This window comes from Limulus polyphemus, unplaced genomic scaffold, assembly GCF_000517525.1.
Source record: "Limulus polyphemus unplaced genomic scaffold, Limulus_polyphemus-2.1.2 Scaffold530, whole genome shotgun sequence".
Lineage (NCBI taxonomy): Eukaryota > Metazoa > Arthropoda > Merostomata > Xiphosura > Limulidae > Limulus > Limulus polyphemus.
The window spans coordinates 388,048-407,216 of record NW_013666140.1 but is presented as its reverse complement, the minus strand read 5'-3'; the positions used below and the strand labels follow the sequence as shown (position 1 = coordinate 407,216).

The following is a 19,169-nucleotide window of genomic DNA, read 5'->3' as shown; positions in this document are numbered from 1 at the left end:
TAACTAATTTGTGTTCACAGATCAATGTATAAATGAAAATGGTCCGCAAACTAATTATCTTGTGCTACAACATGCCTAGAACTCAAGGTTCTCTCGAATTGTCAGATTTTGTTTGAGGAAGGATAGTTGGTCAAGCAGATGGTGGAATAAGTCAGCGGCAAATTTTGCAGAATTTGGGAATCCCGCTTTCGACAGTCAACAGAATCATCGTGCAGTTCAGGAAACACGGCAAGGAAACAACTGAGCAGCGTTCGGGTCGTCCTGGTCCATCGGAGAGGACAAAAAGGGCTGTCAAGAGGAGCATCAAAATGGATCCCAGATTATCAACTGCAGAAGTGGCCAAATTTAGTGGGATGAGCCCAAAATCTGTTCAACGGATTCTCCACAGATTGGGTTATCATTGCATAGCAGCTAGACGGAAGCCCTTATTAAGACCTGCCAACATAGTCAGACGATAGTCAGCAAGTGATATGATGACCAAGCTTCTAAACTTTTGGAAGACCGTATTGTTCTCAGACAAATCAAGATTCACTCAATTTTCGGACAGTGGAAGGATATGGATCTGTAGAATGCCTCACCAAGAGTTTTGGCTCAACAGATTGCAGCCAACTGTGAAGCATGGTGGTTTCAGCGTGATGGTTTGGGGAGCTGTTTGGGTTGGTGGGAGATAGAGCTTAGTGGAGTGCATTGGCTACATAAATTATGCAAAATATTGGAGGAAGGACTCTTGCCACTTCATTCCTCAGGTTTCGTGGACAAGAACACAATGCTGTTCCAGGAAGATGGAGCACCGTCTCACAATGCTAGAAACACCCAAAAGTGGCAGGAAGAAAATGTTATCCAGAAGTTGCCCTGGCCGAGCCAATCTCCTGACATGAACCCCATCAAAAGCCTCTGGGCCATACTCGACAGGCAAGTCAAGAAACAACCAAAAAACCAACTTCGAAGAGCAGTCTACTCAAAGTTTTGAAGCAAGAGTGGGGTTTTAGATTGTGGGATTTTTCGTTGACGAGATGATTCTCATGATGCCCCAAAGGATCAACGAACTCCACGAAGCAAAAGGAAGATCTTCTAGATATTAATTGAATTATAAATATATCAATTCATGTGAATATGACTGAAAAATTTCAATTTTTCTGAAAAGGTGGTGTCTATTTACTTGTTACCATGCTGTGTAAAACAGCCATACTGTAATAGTTTATCTAGAAAAGATCATGAAAGACATCCATTAGCAATCCATCAACAACAAAAACATGAAAGAAATAGTTTTATATATTGCAAAGGAATTAAATAACAGTACAGAAATAATTAGGATCTAATTAGTGAACATTCTCCATGATCCACTACTCCAGCGGTTATGAAGTGGTAAGTAGCAAAGGTCTCCTGTACTCCAGTTAATGTAGGGGGAGGGGAGAACTTGCACTGGGAAGACTTGGAGAGGGTGTCCAGATCCCCATCAGTCCAGAAGCCTTTTAGTGGAGACACTGCAATGGTGACTGTGAAACCCTATTTTTAAAACCCAGCAACTTGGCTCAATGTAGATTTTGGGCAAGTATACCCTGGGAGGCAACAATAGCTACCTAGCAGGATCCTATGGAATTAAAGAGAGGCTCTGAAAGGGAAACAGTATGCATTCTTCTCCAAGAAGAATAGCAATAGAATAGCAATCTATGTAAGCCTAAAGCCATCAAAAGCTGTAATTGTGACGGACAGTGCATCTAACATGGACATGGCAGTTAAACATATTAATGAAATACATATTATTTGCTTGGCACACTCTATTAATTTAGCTACTCAAAGAGGATTACAAATGTCTCATATTCTAGGCATAGTAAGGAAAGTTCTCAACTTTTTCCACTGCAGCAGTATTGCAAATGCCATGTTGAAGTCCAAACAGAAAGTACTCGGTTTGCCACAACACAAGTTGATGTCAATACAAGAAGGGATAGTTCATGTGATACGTTATCAAGACATCTTGAACAACAGCCCATAGTGTTTACTATGTTCATGAGCCCTGACATAAGATAAAAAAAAGCCATAAAGCACTTTTGACTCTCTCAAAGGACTATCTATGTAATTGTGAAGAAGCTGTGCACTCTTGAAACCATTCAAAAAATAAATCACAACCATGTTATGTGATGAAATAAACCCAATAATTTCACTGATACTACCCTTGCAATATCAACTTATATGATCCCTAGAAGAAACAGATAATGAGTCACAGCTTATCAAACAAGTGAAATCTGCCATATCTGCTGATTTGTCAAAGAGGTACAAAAATGAAGAGTTGCAAAATCTTCTACTTCAAAGTTCTGCACTGGATCCAAAATTTTCAAATGTCTGCCATTTCTGTCTGATGAAGAACACCACCTAGTGTACAGCAATGTTTTGTCTCGGAGCAGTAGGCTTTGTTAACCTTTTTCCGGTAATTTTATAATTCTATGCTATAATTTTTTTTTCAATAAAAAAGAAAACATTTCCAATATTGTTGTATCTGTAATCGTATATTATGTTAATAAACATGTATATGAAAAATTTTTTTTTAACAAAACAATTTACATTGAATTTTAACTTCAGTTTGTTTCCTTTTAAATGTATGTTGATTGTTGAAATACACATAAATCATTCAGTATGATTAAATTGAAATAACAAGCAATTATGAAGAAATGTAATAAAATGTTTGAAAACTTGGAAAATGTTTTTAATTCTTGTACTTAATACTTATCAGGTAAAATCAGAACCTCCTCATGTGACGGGGACTGACAATGTGACGGGTTGGAGCCACGTCAGCTCTGCCAGAAGTTCCACACCAAGGTGCTACTGCTTCTGTACCAGTTAAAATTGATCCAGACTGTCATAGTGAAGATGAACAGCCTCCAGTGAAAAATAAGGGCAGTGGAGGACATATTTGGTTTTGTGTTTGTGTCAGATGTTCAGTCAGCTAAATCTACAACTGAACATTATAATCCGTAGATAATCTCATACAAAAATGAGAACTCAGTAACTATTAATAGTTCAGCTTTAAAGTGGTGGAAAGAAAACACTGTAAAGTTGCTTCTGCATATCTCTCAATTCCTGCCACATCTGTGCCCACCGAGAGGATGTTTTCCACAGCTGGTGACATTGTTACAGCCCAACTATCTACCCTTAACTCAGATAATGTTGATATGCTCATTTTTCTAAAGAAAAACCTAAAGTTTAAGTAAAAGTATTGCCTCGTCATGTAATTTGTACATAAGTGCCATGTATTTTCTTGTTAATAACAGTAAGGGATTATTTTTAGTATAATTGTTAAAAAACACTTACCATATACAAATAAATAATTTAATTCTAATGTATATTGTGAAACGTATCGTATAAAGGCATACGTGTATTGTTACACCTCTACCAGCCTTGTAACAACTATATAACCATGAAACTACATATAACTTGGAATGTTCTATGTGGATCTATATGAAATTTGGCAAGCTTTTAGTAAGCATAAAAAGTATTGTGCTTGCAACAAAATTAAAATTTTTAATGAAGTATTTCTTTGACATATTTGTCCGAGTTTACTTTAGTCAGTCTTAGACAGGTTGACTAGTCCGACTGCAATGTGATTTTCATGTTAAGATACATCTTTTTTTAATCTTATAGTTTTCAAATTGAATTTGCACAGCCTCTATAGCCTTCTAAATAATTATCAAATGTTATTTTCCAGTAAAACTTTATATTTTTATTTTCTCTACCCTAATGCTATACAAACTGGATCAATTTAACTGCTACCCAATACAAAAAATACAGAAATCTAACTTACCCCATTTTTCTTTCTAGAATGACTGCAGATTGTAACTGAAAATTAACATTTTTCTATATTATTTTGATAATACTTACCTCCTCTCACACTAACTTTATCCCAACAAAAGTTTCTCTTCTTTACCCATCTAACCTTTGGTACAAATTATACCTTGCATGCTTCCCCACTATATCGCCCATAGCAATTTTAATCTTGTAACTCTCTCCACCTACATTAATGCACCCTTAGTCAGGTTGACTAGTCTGACTGCAAAGTGATTTATGTTAAAGATATATCTTTTTTTAATCTTATAATTTTCAAATAGAATTTGCATAGCTTCTAGAGTCTCCCAAATAGTTATCCACCTACATCAATGCACCCTCTATACCAGATCCATATATATAAGCCACCCTCTCAAGTATACCTCATGAATATACATTTATTTATTTATTTCAGATATGCACTTAAGAACAAACTAATAAGCAACAAGCATACAATCTCATATGATTATAATAATTTAGCTGGCTTCGTAACTAAGGCCTTAAAATAACTCCCTCACCTGATCTCTCAGATTCAATGAGATCAACTTTGAATCTGTAGGAAATATAACAGATAGGTAGTCATAAGGATGGTTAAGAAATACAGTAACCTTGTGTAAACTAAAACCCCTAGTTTCTATTAGATATAAGTAATGTAATGACAATTGTCAAACAGCTGTAATGGTAAACTGAAAGAGGAAAAGCAACTGGAAGGCACTGCAAGTGATTTTCAGTTTATATCTCCAGTAAGAAAATAATTGGGTACTATAAAATTAGATTTTGCCTTAGTAATTGAAATTAAGGCATTACAACTTGTATAGTATTAAAACTTAAATAATAAACTAGTTTTAGTGCCAAGGTTATTCATATACGTTAAAAATAAAGTAGTTTAACTTTTAAATATAGCTCTGTGAAAGGTTGTGATAATCACATGCACTTTTACCCAAACATATGCATAGGGTTATCATACATTTGTTAATAATTTTTTTTCTTTTTTATGACACAAAATTCAAAACATTTATACTGCCACCATTCATGAAATTATTGATAAAGTAGTATTTGTGAGTTAACTATCAAGAATTACTGAATTGGCACTTAACTATAACTTGTTCTGATATGCATTTTCTTTTAACTATGCAACACTGCAGCTAGTATTTTAAAATCAGGGACCAGTGGGAAATAGTTATATTTTACATCAAGGTTTTGTTTTGTGCAGCTATTGGCAGCAGCAAAATCAAAACTACTACTGTACTTGTAACCTCTCTGTAGTGAACACTCAACAATAAAATTGTGTGTAGATATCCATCGAGGTAACACATCGTGTTACCTGACCATATATACATTGAATTTCAACTGTAATTGGTTTCCTTTGGAATGTATGTTGATTGTTGAAACACACATAAATCACTCAATACATATTTCAGTATATAAAACAAAAATGAAGTTTTTTGGGGCAGCTTTCTTCGAATTCTTTCAAACAATTTATTTTGAGATTTGACACTTCTCCCTTTTCACTTTCTCACACATACTGGCAGATTAGAGGCCTCAGATGCACAGCTCTCTCAGTTATATTGACATTTTTCACCAATCAGGGTTTACAAAATTTGAGCATGAATTTGTCACAGCCTGTTACCTTATTAAAATCTTATCTTTTGTCATGAGTATCCTTGAACAGCCAATATCAACTAGAAAGGGTCTGATAAATGTCTCATTAGCTTGCTAGGCAACTGTTGCAAAATGCACTGTGAACTATGTGCAGTCTATAAATGCCCACATTCAGTAATGATTTATCTAAGTCTTCATGTATTTGCACCTATATAGTGTCAAAGACCTGAGTTTTTATTAGGTTCATTCATGATCAACTGCAAAAGTTTCTTAAATCCAAAACCATTCACTATTTCCTGCATTTTTTTCAACTACATTATTTGCTCAAGTATGACCTCAAAATTCAGAACCAACCTATCTCATTCTTACTTCATCACTGTCCCAGATGTGGACATAAAAATCTAATAGTTTAGACTGCAAATGTCTTTCAAACTTTCATCAAAATGTAACGCATAACCTTCCCGTTTTCTAATTTGGTGTGTAATGTGAGAAAATAATTGTTGCACAAGGCCAAAAGCACACAAGTAAGCACATTTCCTCCCACTTTCTGGCAATATCACTATCCAGAAACATCAACTCAAAAAGGTTGTTAATCTTTTCATAAGATTTATAAGAATAGTGCAAATCAATGACAGAGCCCAGCAAACTTCTGCAGTCAAAATATCATTAATTGCCATGATGGAAGACAAAATTTTCCATTTCCAACTGTCAGCATTATCAAACTAGATTTAATTTTTGAAGATGATGCAAATAAAATCCAGAATTTTTGTTCTGGCTACATCTTCATGTATCAGTTCACAATGTTTTTTTTTTCCCTTTAGCATGACTTGTCAACATTGCTTCTCCCATACTGGAAATATCAAAACTTTTGTCACACAGTTTACACACACCTCAAGTCTTGTCCAGACCTTTCTCTAGCCATTAAAAGTATTATCACTCAATAATCACACTGTTAAATGTACACTTCCCTAGCATTTTAAACTAAATAAAAATTATACTATAAAACTACTGACAATGAAGCACATTGTCATTTGTCTGTTGCTCTTCACAAAGAATGGGTGAAGACATACATGCTTTCACAGCCATATTCATTACTTAGTAACCATTTGAAAAATAAGTAAAAAAATTACAGAAGAAGCTAGAAAACGGAGACAGAGTGAAAATAAAATGGTAGTCAAAGAAAAATACAGTGCTGTTCAAAGTATATTAAACTTGCAATTTTTTCATGACTTTTCTAAAACCAAGATTTTATTTCCTCAAAACATTTTAAGGTCTGGAAATAGTCATTACATACACTAACAAACATATAATTTTATACAAATATCTATTTATACTGCAGAACCAACATGCTCCTCAACCAGTTCATATTCAATAGCATCGTTACCAGTTTGTCTCACAGGCGAATATTATTATTTTGAATAATATCAAAAATATTCAAAAGAAGTGAAAGTAACTAAAATAACCTGTACTTACATTAAAACTGAAAAAACTGTATAAATTACAAACTTTAATAATAGCCCATCACTTTCCAACAGTTTGTTTGAAAGATATCATGAAGCAATCCAATAAAAAAAATTTTTTTTTTTAATATGAACTTTCTGTGATCATAAGGAAAAGGGTAGAACACCTGCAGTGCAGGAAAACAGGGTTAGATAGTTGTAAAATATTCATGTACCATGTTTTTGACAGTTTAGCTGCATACAATACCTGCTTTCCAATAATGATATGCTACTGAAAACAACAACAGAACTTTGAACAGTACATATATTTAATATGTAACATGTAAGAATCACATGCAATATTTTTTATTGACCATTTCATCAAACAAGACGTAAAGAAACAAAAATTTGCCTCAGATATTGACATATGAATCAAAGAATATTTTAGCATGTTTCAATATGAAGTGAGTATCACCATACATAATGTATACAAACTTGGGGTTTGTGGTAAAGATGGGTTCTCTTCTGTAACACCAGAGACAGATCTCACTGTCCTGACTTGACGCTATCAACATGAAATTTTTCACTTAAAAAATATATCTGGTAGACAAAATGGGATAGGAATATACCTTATGATAGAATTTTGTGAAAGCTTGATCTTCAAGTCAAAGATTCTTTTCTTCATTACAAGTTTAGGTTGTTCAATAAGAATATATAAAAACCTTCTGTTGACCATGTAGATGTTTCACTTCATTTTAATATTAAGTTTTTTAATGAGGAATATACCTACTAAACTAGCACACAACATAAAAGAGCTTGGTAAAATGCTGTTCTTAATGAATGGATTAGAATCAACTATCAATAATTCAATCTTACAACAACAAATATATATCAACATTCTTCTTTTCAAGAAAATTATTCACTTTTTTAAATTCCTAAAATTTCATATCAATGTACATCCAGCAGTCTTTGTATGTGCTGAACAGTCAGAGAAAAAAACTTCAGAACAAAAATGTTTCTTTTTTTGTGAGGGAATTTCATGGGGAGAGAAAAAAAAAAATATATATATATTTCTGTTTTTTTTATAATTTAATTTTCTGGTCAGTATTACATATATGCATTGAATATCTCCCTCCCCCTAACTTTGGTAGTGGTCTTTTCTTGTACTCAGTAAGATGACAAGGAAAGGTAACAGCCAGCAGAAAGAAATTGCTGTAGCTACCTAGTGAACCTGTGCACTCTGTTAAGCTGGATATACCTATCACATTGAAACACCAACTATTTTGTCAACAGTTCACTGTGGTCGATCTATTTTTACTTAAAAACAAATACAATGCAATTTTCCTTAGTGAAATAAAACATGGAATGACAAAATACAGTTGTAAATGACCCATTAGACAAACATTTCATATACATTGATACAAGGGTCTGGGTTGACTGCACATTTTTTATTTATTCATCATTATTTTTAGTAAATTTACCACTGAATTGTTTCAACAGTCATTTGTTAGTACCAGATAATGCACTTAAAAAGTAATAAACCTTAAAAATTCCTCATTACTTTTTAGTTGTTTCTTCTCTTTCTCCCTCTACTTTTGTTTAGAATTCTTGTTCAAATTAACCAAAATATTGTAATCACAGTAACGTTACCTAGGGATGGGTGTATAGTCTCAATATGAAGTTCTACAACTTTCTTCAAATCACTTTTAACTTCTACACATGTACATAACAAATACATATTATATACTTTACAAACCTGATAAGAGCTCTAAGAGCCGAATGCAGCTGTACAAAATCTTGTACTTTAGTCTGTGTCGTTGAAGACTGATCTCCAAGAGTTGCTTCTTCAGAAATCATTCTGACACTATCTGCAGAAGCTGGTAAAGGTTCACTAATATCAGAATTCACAAATGGTGAAGACTGTAAGCTTACTGCTTCAGTAAGATTAGAACTTTCAATTACACTATCCACTGTATATGTTTCAGACATAATGCTGTCTTCTTCTTCTCCCACTGAACACTCAGAAGTCCCACTGAGACTTGACGTTCTTAACCTGCAACCTGATCGTGGTACTTTGGAGGGAGGTTCCATAGAAATAGCAGAGTCTTCTGCTTCCGACATACTTAAGATTTCAAGAATGAACTTATCAGGGTCACAGTAAGAATCATGTTCCAATGAAAGTTGCTGTTGGAACACTGGTGTAGACCTTTCACTATCATGAGAGGTTCCAGAGTCTACTGAAACTGGTGAGCTGGAAAATGAAATAGAGTCATCACAAGAATTAGCTCTCTTCAAGTTTCTAAATGCAGACTGTACAGCTGGTTGTGCACTGTCCTTTATTTTCTCCAGAACACTGGATCCATGGCTAAGAAGTGGAGAGACAGGTGATGGCTCTGAAAAATGGTATTACATGATTAATGTTAAGATAATTTTGTAACAAACTCAAGTTTTTGAGTATCTATTCAAGCTCTTTAAAATTTAACAATTATGCATTTGATGTATTCAATTAGACTTCAAAAGACCCAGAAACTTGAGCCCTTTGAAATAGTTTTTTTTTTTTATTCTGAAGAATAAAGTTCTTTTTCTGCCTAAGAAAGAACAATCAAGTAATTAAAAGAGCTTAAGCTTCTGGACCTTTTAAAGTCTACTTGAATTTTTTCTTTTGATGATCCTTTATGCTAACTCTTTCCTCTCAGTTGATTTATTCATATTTTTGTATTCAATGATTAACACAAACCTTTAAATATGGAATCTTTTTCTGTAGGTATTTCAACAACAGGTCTTTGGGATCTTAATTTCACCATCATCAATTAGGCAAATTCTGTAAAGTATAAAATTTAAGAATTTTATGGTATATATTTTATTTTACTGAATACACAAATAATATATATTATATATATATTTGTTGTTTTTTTTTATATATAACCCCATGCATACTAGATAATATTTAAAAACTCTGTATGGACCTGAAAAAATTTAATCCCCCAAATAGGTAATCAATTTGTTTGCAAATATAGGACATCACAACAGTTCTAAATCTAATATGCAGATTTATAGTCTGTTCATTACATACTTTTAACATTCAGTTAATAAAGTAATGAATTTTGCATGTCAAGAAGAAGATAATTCTTCAATGCATTTTATAAGACCCTGAACCTAATAAATTCTACTACATCACTGGTTTACACCTATAAACAAGTTAATTTCTACAAAAGTAACCTATTTAAATAAAATAAAAAACTACTGCTGGAAATGTTATTTTTCTTATACACCAGATATAAAGAATAATTACTATTACATGCACTTTTAAAACATTATTTATGAGTGGACAATTCAGTATACACAACAGGAAGTCAATTCATATAAAGCCTATGTTTAAAAATTCACTTCAAAATTTCCACCTTAAAGTATCATTTAAAATTGAATAAAATGAGTTATGATATAAACATATTTCTCAACTACTTGACTTTAGGATGGTTGGTTGTTTGTTTAGTGTTTTATGGCACAAAGCAACTAGGCCATCTGTGCCAAAACCATTGAAAACAACAAAGTAAATAGTAGTAAAATGTAAAAATACATCCAAATAACAAATAAAAGAATTAAATAGAATTAAAAAGACAAATTGTTCTTAAAAAATTGAAAATATAATCAAGTTGGAGAGTGTCACCATTGCTAATGACACTGTCCAATGTCAGGGGTCCTCACAAAACACGGGTCTAAAATGGTGCTGCCGCTCACAGTCGTAACAACGGAATGACAGTAAAATGTGGGGTATTATGACTTGAGTGTCACAAAGGCTACACATTGGTGGATCAATACCAGATAAAAGAAAATGATGAGTTAAAAAACTGTGACCAATGCCAGGACAACTTCCTCTTTCCGATTCTTATTGAAACAAGACGGCCAAAGAGCAACAGAAGGTTTGATCTGGAAAAGCTTGTTATAATGTTGCTCACCCAAGTCAACTTCCAACTGGTGCGAAGCACAGCCTTTAATAAAGGACCCTAATCCATGTACGGGGCAGGCACAGCCATGACTGCACCAGAGCAGATGGATTTAGCTGTGGTGTTAGCGAGCTCATTCCCACGAATACCGATGTGGCCGGGTATACAGAAAAACTGGATGGAAACAAAAGATAGAGAAAAATGGGCCAGTCATTATTAAATCTTGTCGAGAACAGGGCGAGAACTAATATTAAGCAATTACAGGGCCAGTAGAGAACTAAGAGAATCAGTGTAAATAGTACAATTGCTGTACTGCATAGCTTCTACATATTTCAGGGCAAGAGAAATAACATAAAACTCAGCAGTGAATACAAAGTGTAGAGGGGATCCTGCAAGCAACTACCGAGCCACAGCAAACCATGGCAGAGCCTACAGTCCCCTGATTTTGAACCATCTGTGTAAATAGGAAGAGAAGAATAGCTTGAAAGATGTTCAGCAAAAAGAAGACAGTACTTCCAAGAAGAGAGGACACGGAGGAAGTTCAGTACCCTTGTACACTTGACATGTAGCTGCTTGACGTGTGGAATGAAAGTAAGCTTGTGGACATAGATAAGCCTCAAGAACCTTGCCTCAGGGACCAAACGAATAACAACATTGCCAAGAAGAAGCTTGGGAATCGAGGTTTAGATCCAATTGGTAGCAAAAATGCATGCAAAAGGATTTGGAAAAGGAAAACATAAAACTGTTGGGAGTGGTCCACTTCAACAAGCGATTGAGGGCAGTTTGAAGCTGCCGCTCAATAAACCTCATGTTCGATGACCGACACGACATGTGGAAGTCGTCGACATAAGAGCTCATTTGCAACAGTAGGAGGAAGGTGTGTAGTGATAGCATTAATTTTGACACTGAAAAGTGTGACACTCAAGACACAGCCCTGAGGGATTCCAAGATCCTGTGGAAAAGAATGGGAAATAGTCGATTCCATACAAACTTCAAATTGCCTATCCAGTAAAAAGTTCAGAATAAAAATGGGTAAATGGCCACGTAACCCATAGGAGTGGAGGTCTTGCAAAATGTCACACCTCCTCGTAGTGTCATAAGCCTTCTCAAGTTTAAAGAACACAGAAACAAGATGTTCTCTCTTGAGGAAGGCTTCCCTGATCTATGTTTCAAGTCAAATCAGATGGTTCACCGTGGAGCACTATTGATGGAACCTACACTGGGTGAGCATGAGGAGCTTGTTGGAACCAAACAAGACAAGCATTACTCACCTTCTCTAAGACCTTACAGAGGCAGCTAGTCAAAGTGATGGGGCAATAATTAGAAGGAATCTTGGGATCTTTCCCAGGTTAAGAGAAAGGGAGAACGATAGCCTGACACCAAGCATCAGGAAAAACATGCTCCTGTCAGACCCAGTTAAAAATAACCAGAAAAATAGCAAGAGAGGCAGGAAAGAGATGGCATAACATTTCATAATGAACATCATCAGTTCCGACCAATATACTGCCAGATCGATGAAGAGCAAGTTTGAGTTCCACCAAAGTAAAGGGGCAATTATAGTCATAGATACGATCAGCCCGAAAGGAAAGATTTAATGGCCAAGAAGGCAGGGGAAGGAACAGAAGAGCTAGATGAAGGAGAAAAGCTGTGGCCGAGGGCATAAGCAACTTCCTGGCCATTGGAGAGCAAGACGGAAAGGAGATGGGAAGCATACCTCCCAGTGGATTTCCAAATCTTGTCCCATATGGTTTTGGAACTGGTGGTAGAAAAGATGCTAGAAGTGTACTTAATCCAAGACTCCTTTTGGCTTTGACGTTGAATCTGCCAAGTGTGGGCACAGACCCGCTGATAAACTATGCAGTCAAAAAGAGGGGGATACCGTCGGAAGGTATCCCAGGGCCATTTTTGAGCCTTTCGTGCCTCCTGGCAGGCAGTACTCCACCATGGACAAGGATACCATGGAAAACGTGTCAAGTTCTTTGGAATAAAGTGAGCAGCTGCCTGGATGATACAGTTAGACACTACTATCACACAGTCATCTATTGATGGCAGACAGACAATGGCAGGATCAAGTTTGAAGAGAGCAGTGAAAGAGGGCCATCAGCCTAATCCAACTTCCACTGTGGCACTAGGGTCAGATGGCATCGACCAAGGCCAACCTCCCTCAAAACTATAGGAAAATTATCACTGCCCCATGGGTCACTGTCAACCATCCAAGAAATGTGGGAAAAAAGTGAAGGTGAGCTGATCGAGAAATCAATGGCACTAAAAGACTGACTAGATGCATGAAAATAAGTATAAGATCCAGTATTGAAAAGAGAAAGGTTGTGATCCAAAAGCACATACCCTACGGAATGATCCCTCCTATCAATATCACCACCCCAGAGGGGGTTGTGTCCATGAAAAGTCTCCAAGGATTAAAAAGGGAGGTGGCAACTAGTCAATGAGAGAATCAAGGTCCGATTGATCATATGTCTCTCCAGGAGACAGGTAGAGAGCACAAACAGTGATGGTACAAAACATGGAAACACTGATGGCTACGGTCTCCAAGGGTGTATCAAATGACACAGATAGGGAGGGCACATGCTGGTTGATCAGCAATGCCACCCCTGCATGCACTCATCCATCACACAACCTGTCATTCCGGTACAAAAAAACTGTGGAAAGTTGACTGTAAAGGCAGGTTTCAGAAATGTTTCCAGTAAGGAAAGACTTGCATGATGATAGGAATCAATCAAGGCCTTAATGTCATTGACATTACAATAAAAACCTCGACAGTTCCACTGCATCAAAGTAGCCATTTTTATTTAGGTGGAGAACCCTTTGGTTTATGACCACACCATTTTTCTTTACTAGAAGGAAGTCTATCGACTTCCATGGATCCTGCTCTTGGTCAAGTGGGCAGATCTCTGTCATCAGACTGAGGACGTGATCGAATGACTGTCTGCATCTCAGGGCCAAAGAAGAAGGACCTGAGCAGACACAGAGGCTGCTGCCATAGGAGGTGGGGATGGAGACGTAAACGTAGAGTGGTCAGCTCTGTTATCCATTGAAGGCAGAAGACCCATCACATGACGTGAAAAAGACTTTGACAGAGGCAAGGAAAGGTCCATCTGCACTCCCACCACAGCAGTGGAGTGTAGTGCAGCAGCATATGTCCGAGATGGAGTAGGGGTAAGAAATGTTGTTAACAGTCTTCAATAAGCTATACTCGTAGGTGTCGTGGTCCTTGCCACCACAATGAGCACACGCCACAGAACCATGACAAAACCGCTGGCACTGGAAACATCCAAGAGGGTTGGGAATATATGGCCGTGTCTTACAGTTCAAATAAACTGCCTTGACAGTGGCAAATGGATGTGGCAATGAAAATTGCAAAATGACAACATTGGTATGCAGCATAAGTCCCTCTTTAGGAGTGGAGATACAATGCACCACAGAAACTCCTTGGCTAGAGAGACCAGCAAGGATCTCCAACTCTGGGATGTTCTTCAAATCCCTCTAGACAATAACTCCTTGTGAGGAAATCAAAGTAGCATGGGGAGTAACCTCAATGGGTATATTTCCAATGGCCTTTGAAGTGTGTGTTTTGGTGTTCATGACCCCAGAATGTAGCTTCTTGACTGACTTTGGAGAGCCAGCAAGCCCCTCTAATCCCTTCTGAATGAAAAAAAAAGGGGAGACATTTGCCCTAAAGGTTTTCCCGACAAAGAATGCACAATAAGAAAACGAGGTAAAGGTGCACAATGAAGTGGAGACTGCTTTTCAGAGTCTTCAAGGCATGGTTGTTTACCAATGAGTGGAGTTTTTACTATTTTATTTATTTATTTTATTAGGGTTTGGGGGAATCCATAATATAAAGAGAAAGATTCAGTGCCCACTGACCCCACCCACCATGGAGTCCTGAGAGGGGATGCACTACAATGTCAAACAAGAACATTGCAGCAAAGCTAGGGTTTTGTGAGCACTATACCCAAACACCAGTATCAGACACGATGTCCACAACACCTATTGAAAATGCCTCACACTGGTACTCAGTTGACCTTAGCCCGACAGGACCAGCCAACTGTCCCTTAGGGGCCACACCAAGGCCACCCATCTACAGGAATTCAAGGCTAAAGTGGTGTGTTGCAGTGCCCCAGACACCACTCAACTGCCAGTATCCTCTCCTCCCCTTCACGGGTCGCTTCGCATGGCAAACACGTAGGTGAATGTTTATATCCCAGAGGAGGTAACTGAAAATACCGAACCTTCCCTGGGTTGACTTTAGGACTAATTTTCTGGTACCATCATATCATCATACATTTACATTAGAAACATAACAAAAATTCAACAAGAAAATTTAAATTGAAAACAAAGCTGTTATTTCTATCTTAATTTTCAGTCTTTTATGTCTCAAGAAAAAAAAGTGTGTTGTCAAGAAAACATTTATAGTAGCCCTTTTATCAAACTGCTAAAACCAAGGTTTTTCCATTTTTAACAACTCCTTTAAATTGAAACAAAATATACATGTTTAAAAATCAAGGCCCTAATATATATATATATTAGTTGAGATTCATTTAATTTACTAATTATAAGTGCAACTTTTCAATAATGAAATATGGCCTTTGTTGGTACTACATATGTAGTACATCTTGTACCTGCAAGACAATGACAGAAGAAAGCAATAATACATGTCAAATTTTTTTAAGTTTGATGATAATGCTCAAGAATTATAATGAAGCTGATAAATGACAGACTGATGCATTAGAAAACTTTTTTTATACCAATATGAATCAAACTTCCATTTGAAATAAAAAGATTATATCATAAACATTTTTTCAATATTTACATTCAGGTTTGGAATAAACAGATTTCTTAAAATTTTATATCTGGGTTTAAAATAAAAAAATGTTAGAAGTTCATGTGGTTTCATTAGATAAAAATGAGGCAGTTCAATTTAAGTTTACTTTTGCCATAAAATGTTTGTGGGTACTGTGTTGTAAGCATAAAACTGTGAATTTTACATATTTAAATCTCAATGGTATGTTTATATAGAAAATATAAATAATAATTCTATAAATATAATAAAACGGTCAACAATTTTTTGGTTAACAAGTATTAGTGGTTACTCCAATTGTGAGGTAAAATTTAAACATTTGGTTTCACTGTATATTCTACATTAATGTGCATATTATTAACTTCTAATCACAAGGAATACTATAGGTATCGTTATTTTTTCACAATCTAAATTAATTGATACATATTATTAAATTCAATAAATAATCATAGTATAGTTATCTAAAGCAAAATATGTTTACTTTTGGTAATGTACATTCTAAGTAGGAACTGTTGTGCAACTTCACTTAGAGTTGAAATGACTGTACAATTTTCTTAAATTACTCTGTGTGTGGAGCCAAATATTAAACAACTAATCAGTCATTCAGAATACAGTCGCAATGACTTCAACAAAGTGCCTTATGTGATGGAGGAGCAGATACCAATTGTCTGGAATTGGCTAAACCAATGTAAGCCCAGTAAACATCTTAGACTTGTCACTGCCAATTAAACTGAAGAGCAGTGATTAAAACAAATAGTTAGAAGGATATGTTAATGCAGAACTTAAGATAATTTCAAAATTCATATCAGAAAGAGAAATCTTCACTGTTTCAGCTCACATCATTTATCATTCATAGATAACCTGTCAAATGTAAGTATTAAAAATACATTTTATTTACATGTTTGTATTTGACAAGTAGAACAGAATAGTATAGGTAAAAAAAAAAAAAAAAAAAAATAACGAGATCTCATCTATCACTTAATGTTTTTAAGTTCAACCTATAACTGAGACTGAACTAAGCTCGAGCATATTATAATAACTCATAACAGTCACAGTAAAATCTATTCTTGTGAATTGAATAACTTAAAAATAAATTTACAAACTAGAGCTTGGATTAACTAAACATTTCTAAAATAAGACAGTTTATCATATGTTCTAATCCTACTATCTGAATAATATTGGAAATAGGAATTATTTTAGTACAACTGATTAAAATATTCCTTAACTGTTATGGATTAAATTGTATATATTTGCTATTAGCATGTTTTTTGTTTTATTTATATTTCTTAGTACAAATTCATCATCATTTGTGAGTTTTTTTGTTTGTTTTTTGAAGATACACAGTTACACATTGTACATGGCAAAAGCATGGCACCTAAGGCTATACTCAACATTTACAACATGTATTTTGTACTCATGATGTGAAAATAAATTAAATTTGTAAACTCCAGATGATCATAGTATTGATTTATTCTTACAAACCTTAAATCTGAGGGAGCTTTGGAGGTTAAAAGATATATACCTATAAGCTCTAAGACAGAGAATTAGAAATAGTTTTAATTATGAATTCCAACATTTTTGCAGAGAAATTCAGTATTTTTTGCTACTATAAAATATTACAAATAGTTGCATTTGTATATTTGAAAAAGATTGGAAGTAACAATATTAAGCTTAGAACTAACTAATACTAACCAGATTATAGGCTTAACTTAGTTGTTTTAAGGTAATGGTACCAAGTTACTAAAGTTATTAATTATCAGATAAAAAAAGAAAAATGTGTTAGTTAAGCAAGAAGGACTATTTATTTATCTTATAAGTGAAAATAATGGTTTTCCACTGGTCAGTCAGTTGATGTCTAAAAGCTAGTACTTTCATTTTGTTTTGATGGAAATGACCAATAGCCACATTGTGCAAGTCATTCTGGGAAAGTATGGCATTACAGTTTGAATTACATAAAGTGATGTTTTCTCACACTGAAACAACTTAAACTTAAAGAGAACAGTTTGAAACAAGTCTAGATAGAATGAACAGTTTCATCTATCATGGGAGGAAGAATTTCAGGTAACTCAGAATAGTGTGCAAAGCAAGCCAGTGGAGTCTGGTGTACCAAATAGTCTCTTACTGTCAATAGTAAGTTCTTTCATAGCTTGATTGTTCATTGAGCCCATGTCTAAAGGGAGTCCAGAAAAAAATTCTAACCATGTTCTTTATTCACATTCTTTCATGCCTTTATTTTGAATCTTAACCAAAAAAAAACTGTTTTAACCAATTTTTATATTTTAACTAACTATGGCATCAATAAATCTATAGACACTAAAAAAATTATAATATGTATATTCTTTCATTTATTTATTTGTAATACTGTGATCAAGTTTCACTGTTTTGATTAAAGTTAAATGATTATCTTTTTAATTGTTTTATACCCTTCTTCATGAAAATATTAATTATGTAGAGCCCTACTTTTGTGCATTGTTTTTAGTGCAGCTGCATAAAATGTTTCATTGTTATTATATACAAGGTGATAGCAGTAATTTAAAAATATGGTGGGGTTGATTGCCCAGGCTTGGTTAATTCGGCGGTGAGTTATGTTAAATACAATTAACAGCAAACATAACAGATTTGCTAAAAATTAGTGTTCTGTGCACTATAGCTTTTATATGCAGGTTGTATTCTCATGAACTGTACTGATTTTACGTAAAAACTAGTTTCCTCAGTAATATTCACATACCTGGTATATGCCTCAGAATAGTCACAGTGTATGTGGGTGCATGTTTACACTCTGCATGTAAAGACCTGTAATATTGTTTTATCATGAAACTTCACCATTTCAAAATACTGAATTTACTGTTATGACAGCGGAAGTCACGTGACGCTGGTAACACGTCATGAGATTCTCGAAGGAACTTCACTTTTCCTGGTCTGTTCTAGGCACCCTCTTTTTTAGTATATAAGACCGACAAATAAAGAAGAATGAGATATATAGAGAGATTGAAGATATAGATAACTGAGTCAAGCGAGCAGTAATAACAGTAATATAAAGTGTGCGTTTTGTTATCGAGATTGCAAACATATTGACTGAGGAAATTCTGTGTGTTATAAGGTTGTATCGAGAAAGAATAAACTAGTTTCAATTAAGAAAGGACTTGTTTCACTGAAGTTCCTTGGAAGGAATTTATACCAGAAATTAACAAACAAGCAAATATGCAACATCACTTTTGTTAGGAACACTGTGCTAACATTTCCTTGACCGTGACATCATGATGATGACACTATGTCTAGACTAGAGCATCATTGGCCGTTGCTTTGTCATGTGACTGCTCTGAGCACCTGTGATCACCCACTTTAGAGACAACCTCAATGTGTTTATCAAATACAAACCAACACCCATTGAACCACTAACTGGATAATGGCTGGAGATGGCTTGAATGGGTAATGAAGAAAAACTTTAATATATGTCATCATCAGGTACAAAACCTTGTCGAAACGTTGTACATTTGCTGTTATGTTAAACTTATATTAAAGCTTTTCTTCATTACCCATTCAAGCCGT

At 35.0% G+C, this 19,169-nt stretch overlaps 1 protein-coding gene across 6 annotated transcripts in view; it reads right to left on the bottom strand.

Moving 5' to 3' along the window:
* Positions 1-19,169, bottom strand: part of LOC106458896 (nuclear factor of activated T-cells 5-like) — a 78,765-nt gene that overhangs the window by 44,013 nt on the left and 15,583 nt on the right. For all 6 annotated transcript variants that reach the window (XM_022385261.1, XM_022385259.1, XM_022385260.1 and 3 more), the window contains exons 2-3: positions 9,595-9,678; positions 8,614-9,250 (exon numbers count right to left, since the gene is read on the bottom strand). In XM_022385261.1, the coding sequence (XP_022240969.1) occupies positions 8,614-9,250; positions 9,595-9,664 (707 nt within the window). In that variant the 5' untranslated portion in view covers positions 9,665-9,678. The remainder of the gene's footprint in view (positions 1-8,613; positions 9,251-9,594; positions 9,679-19,169) is intronic.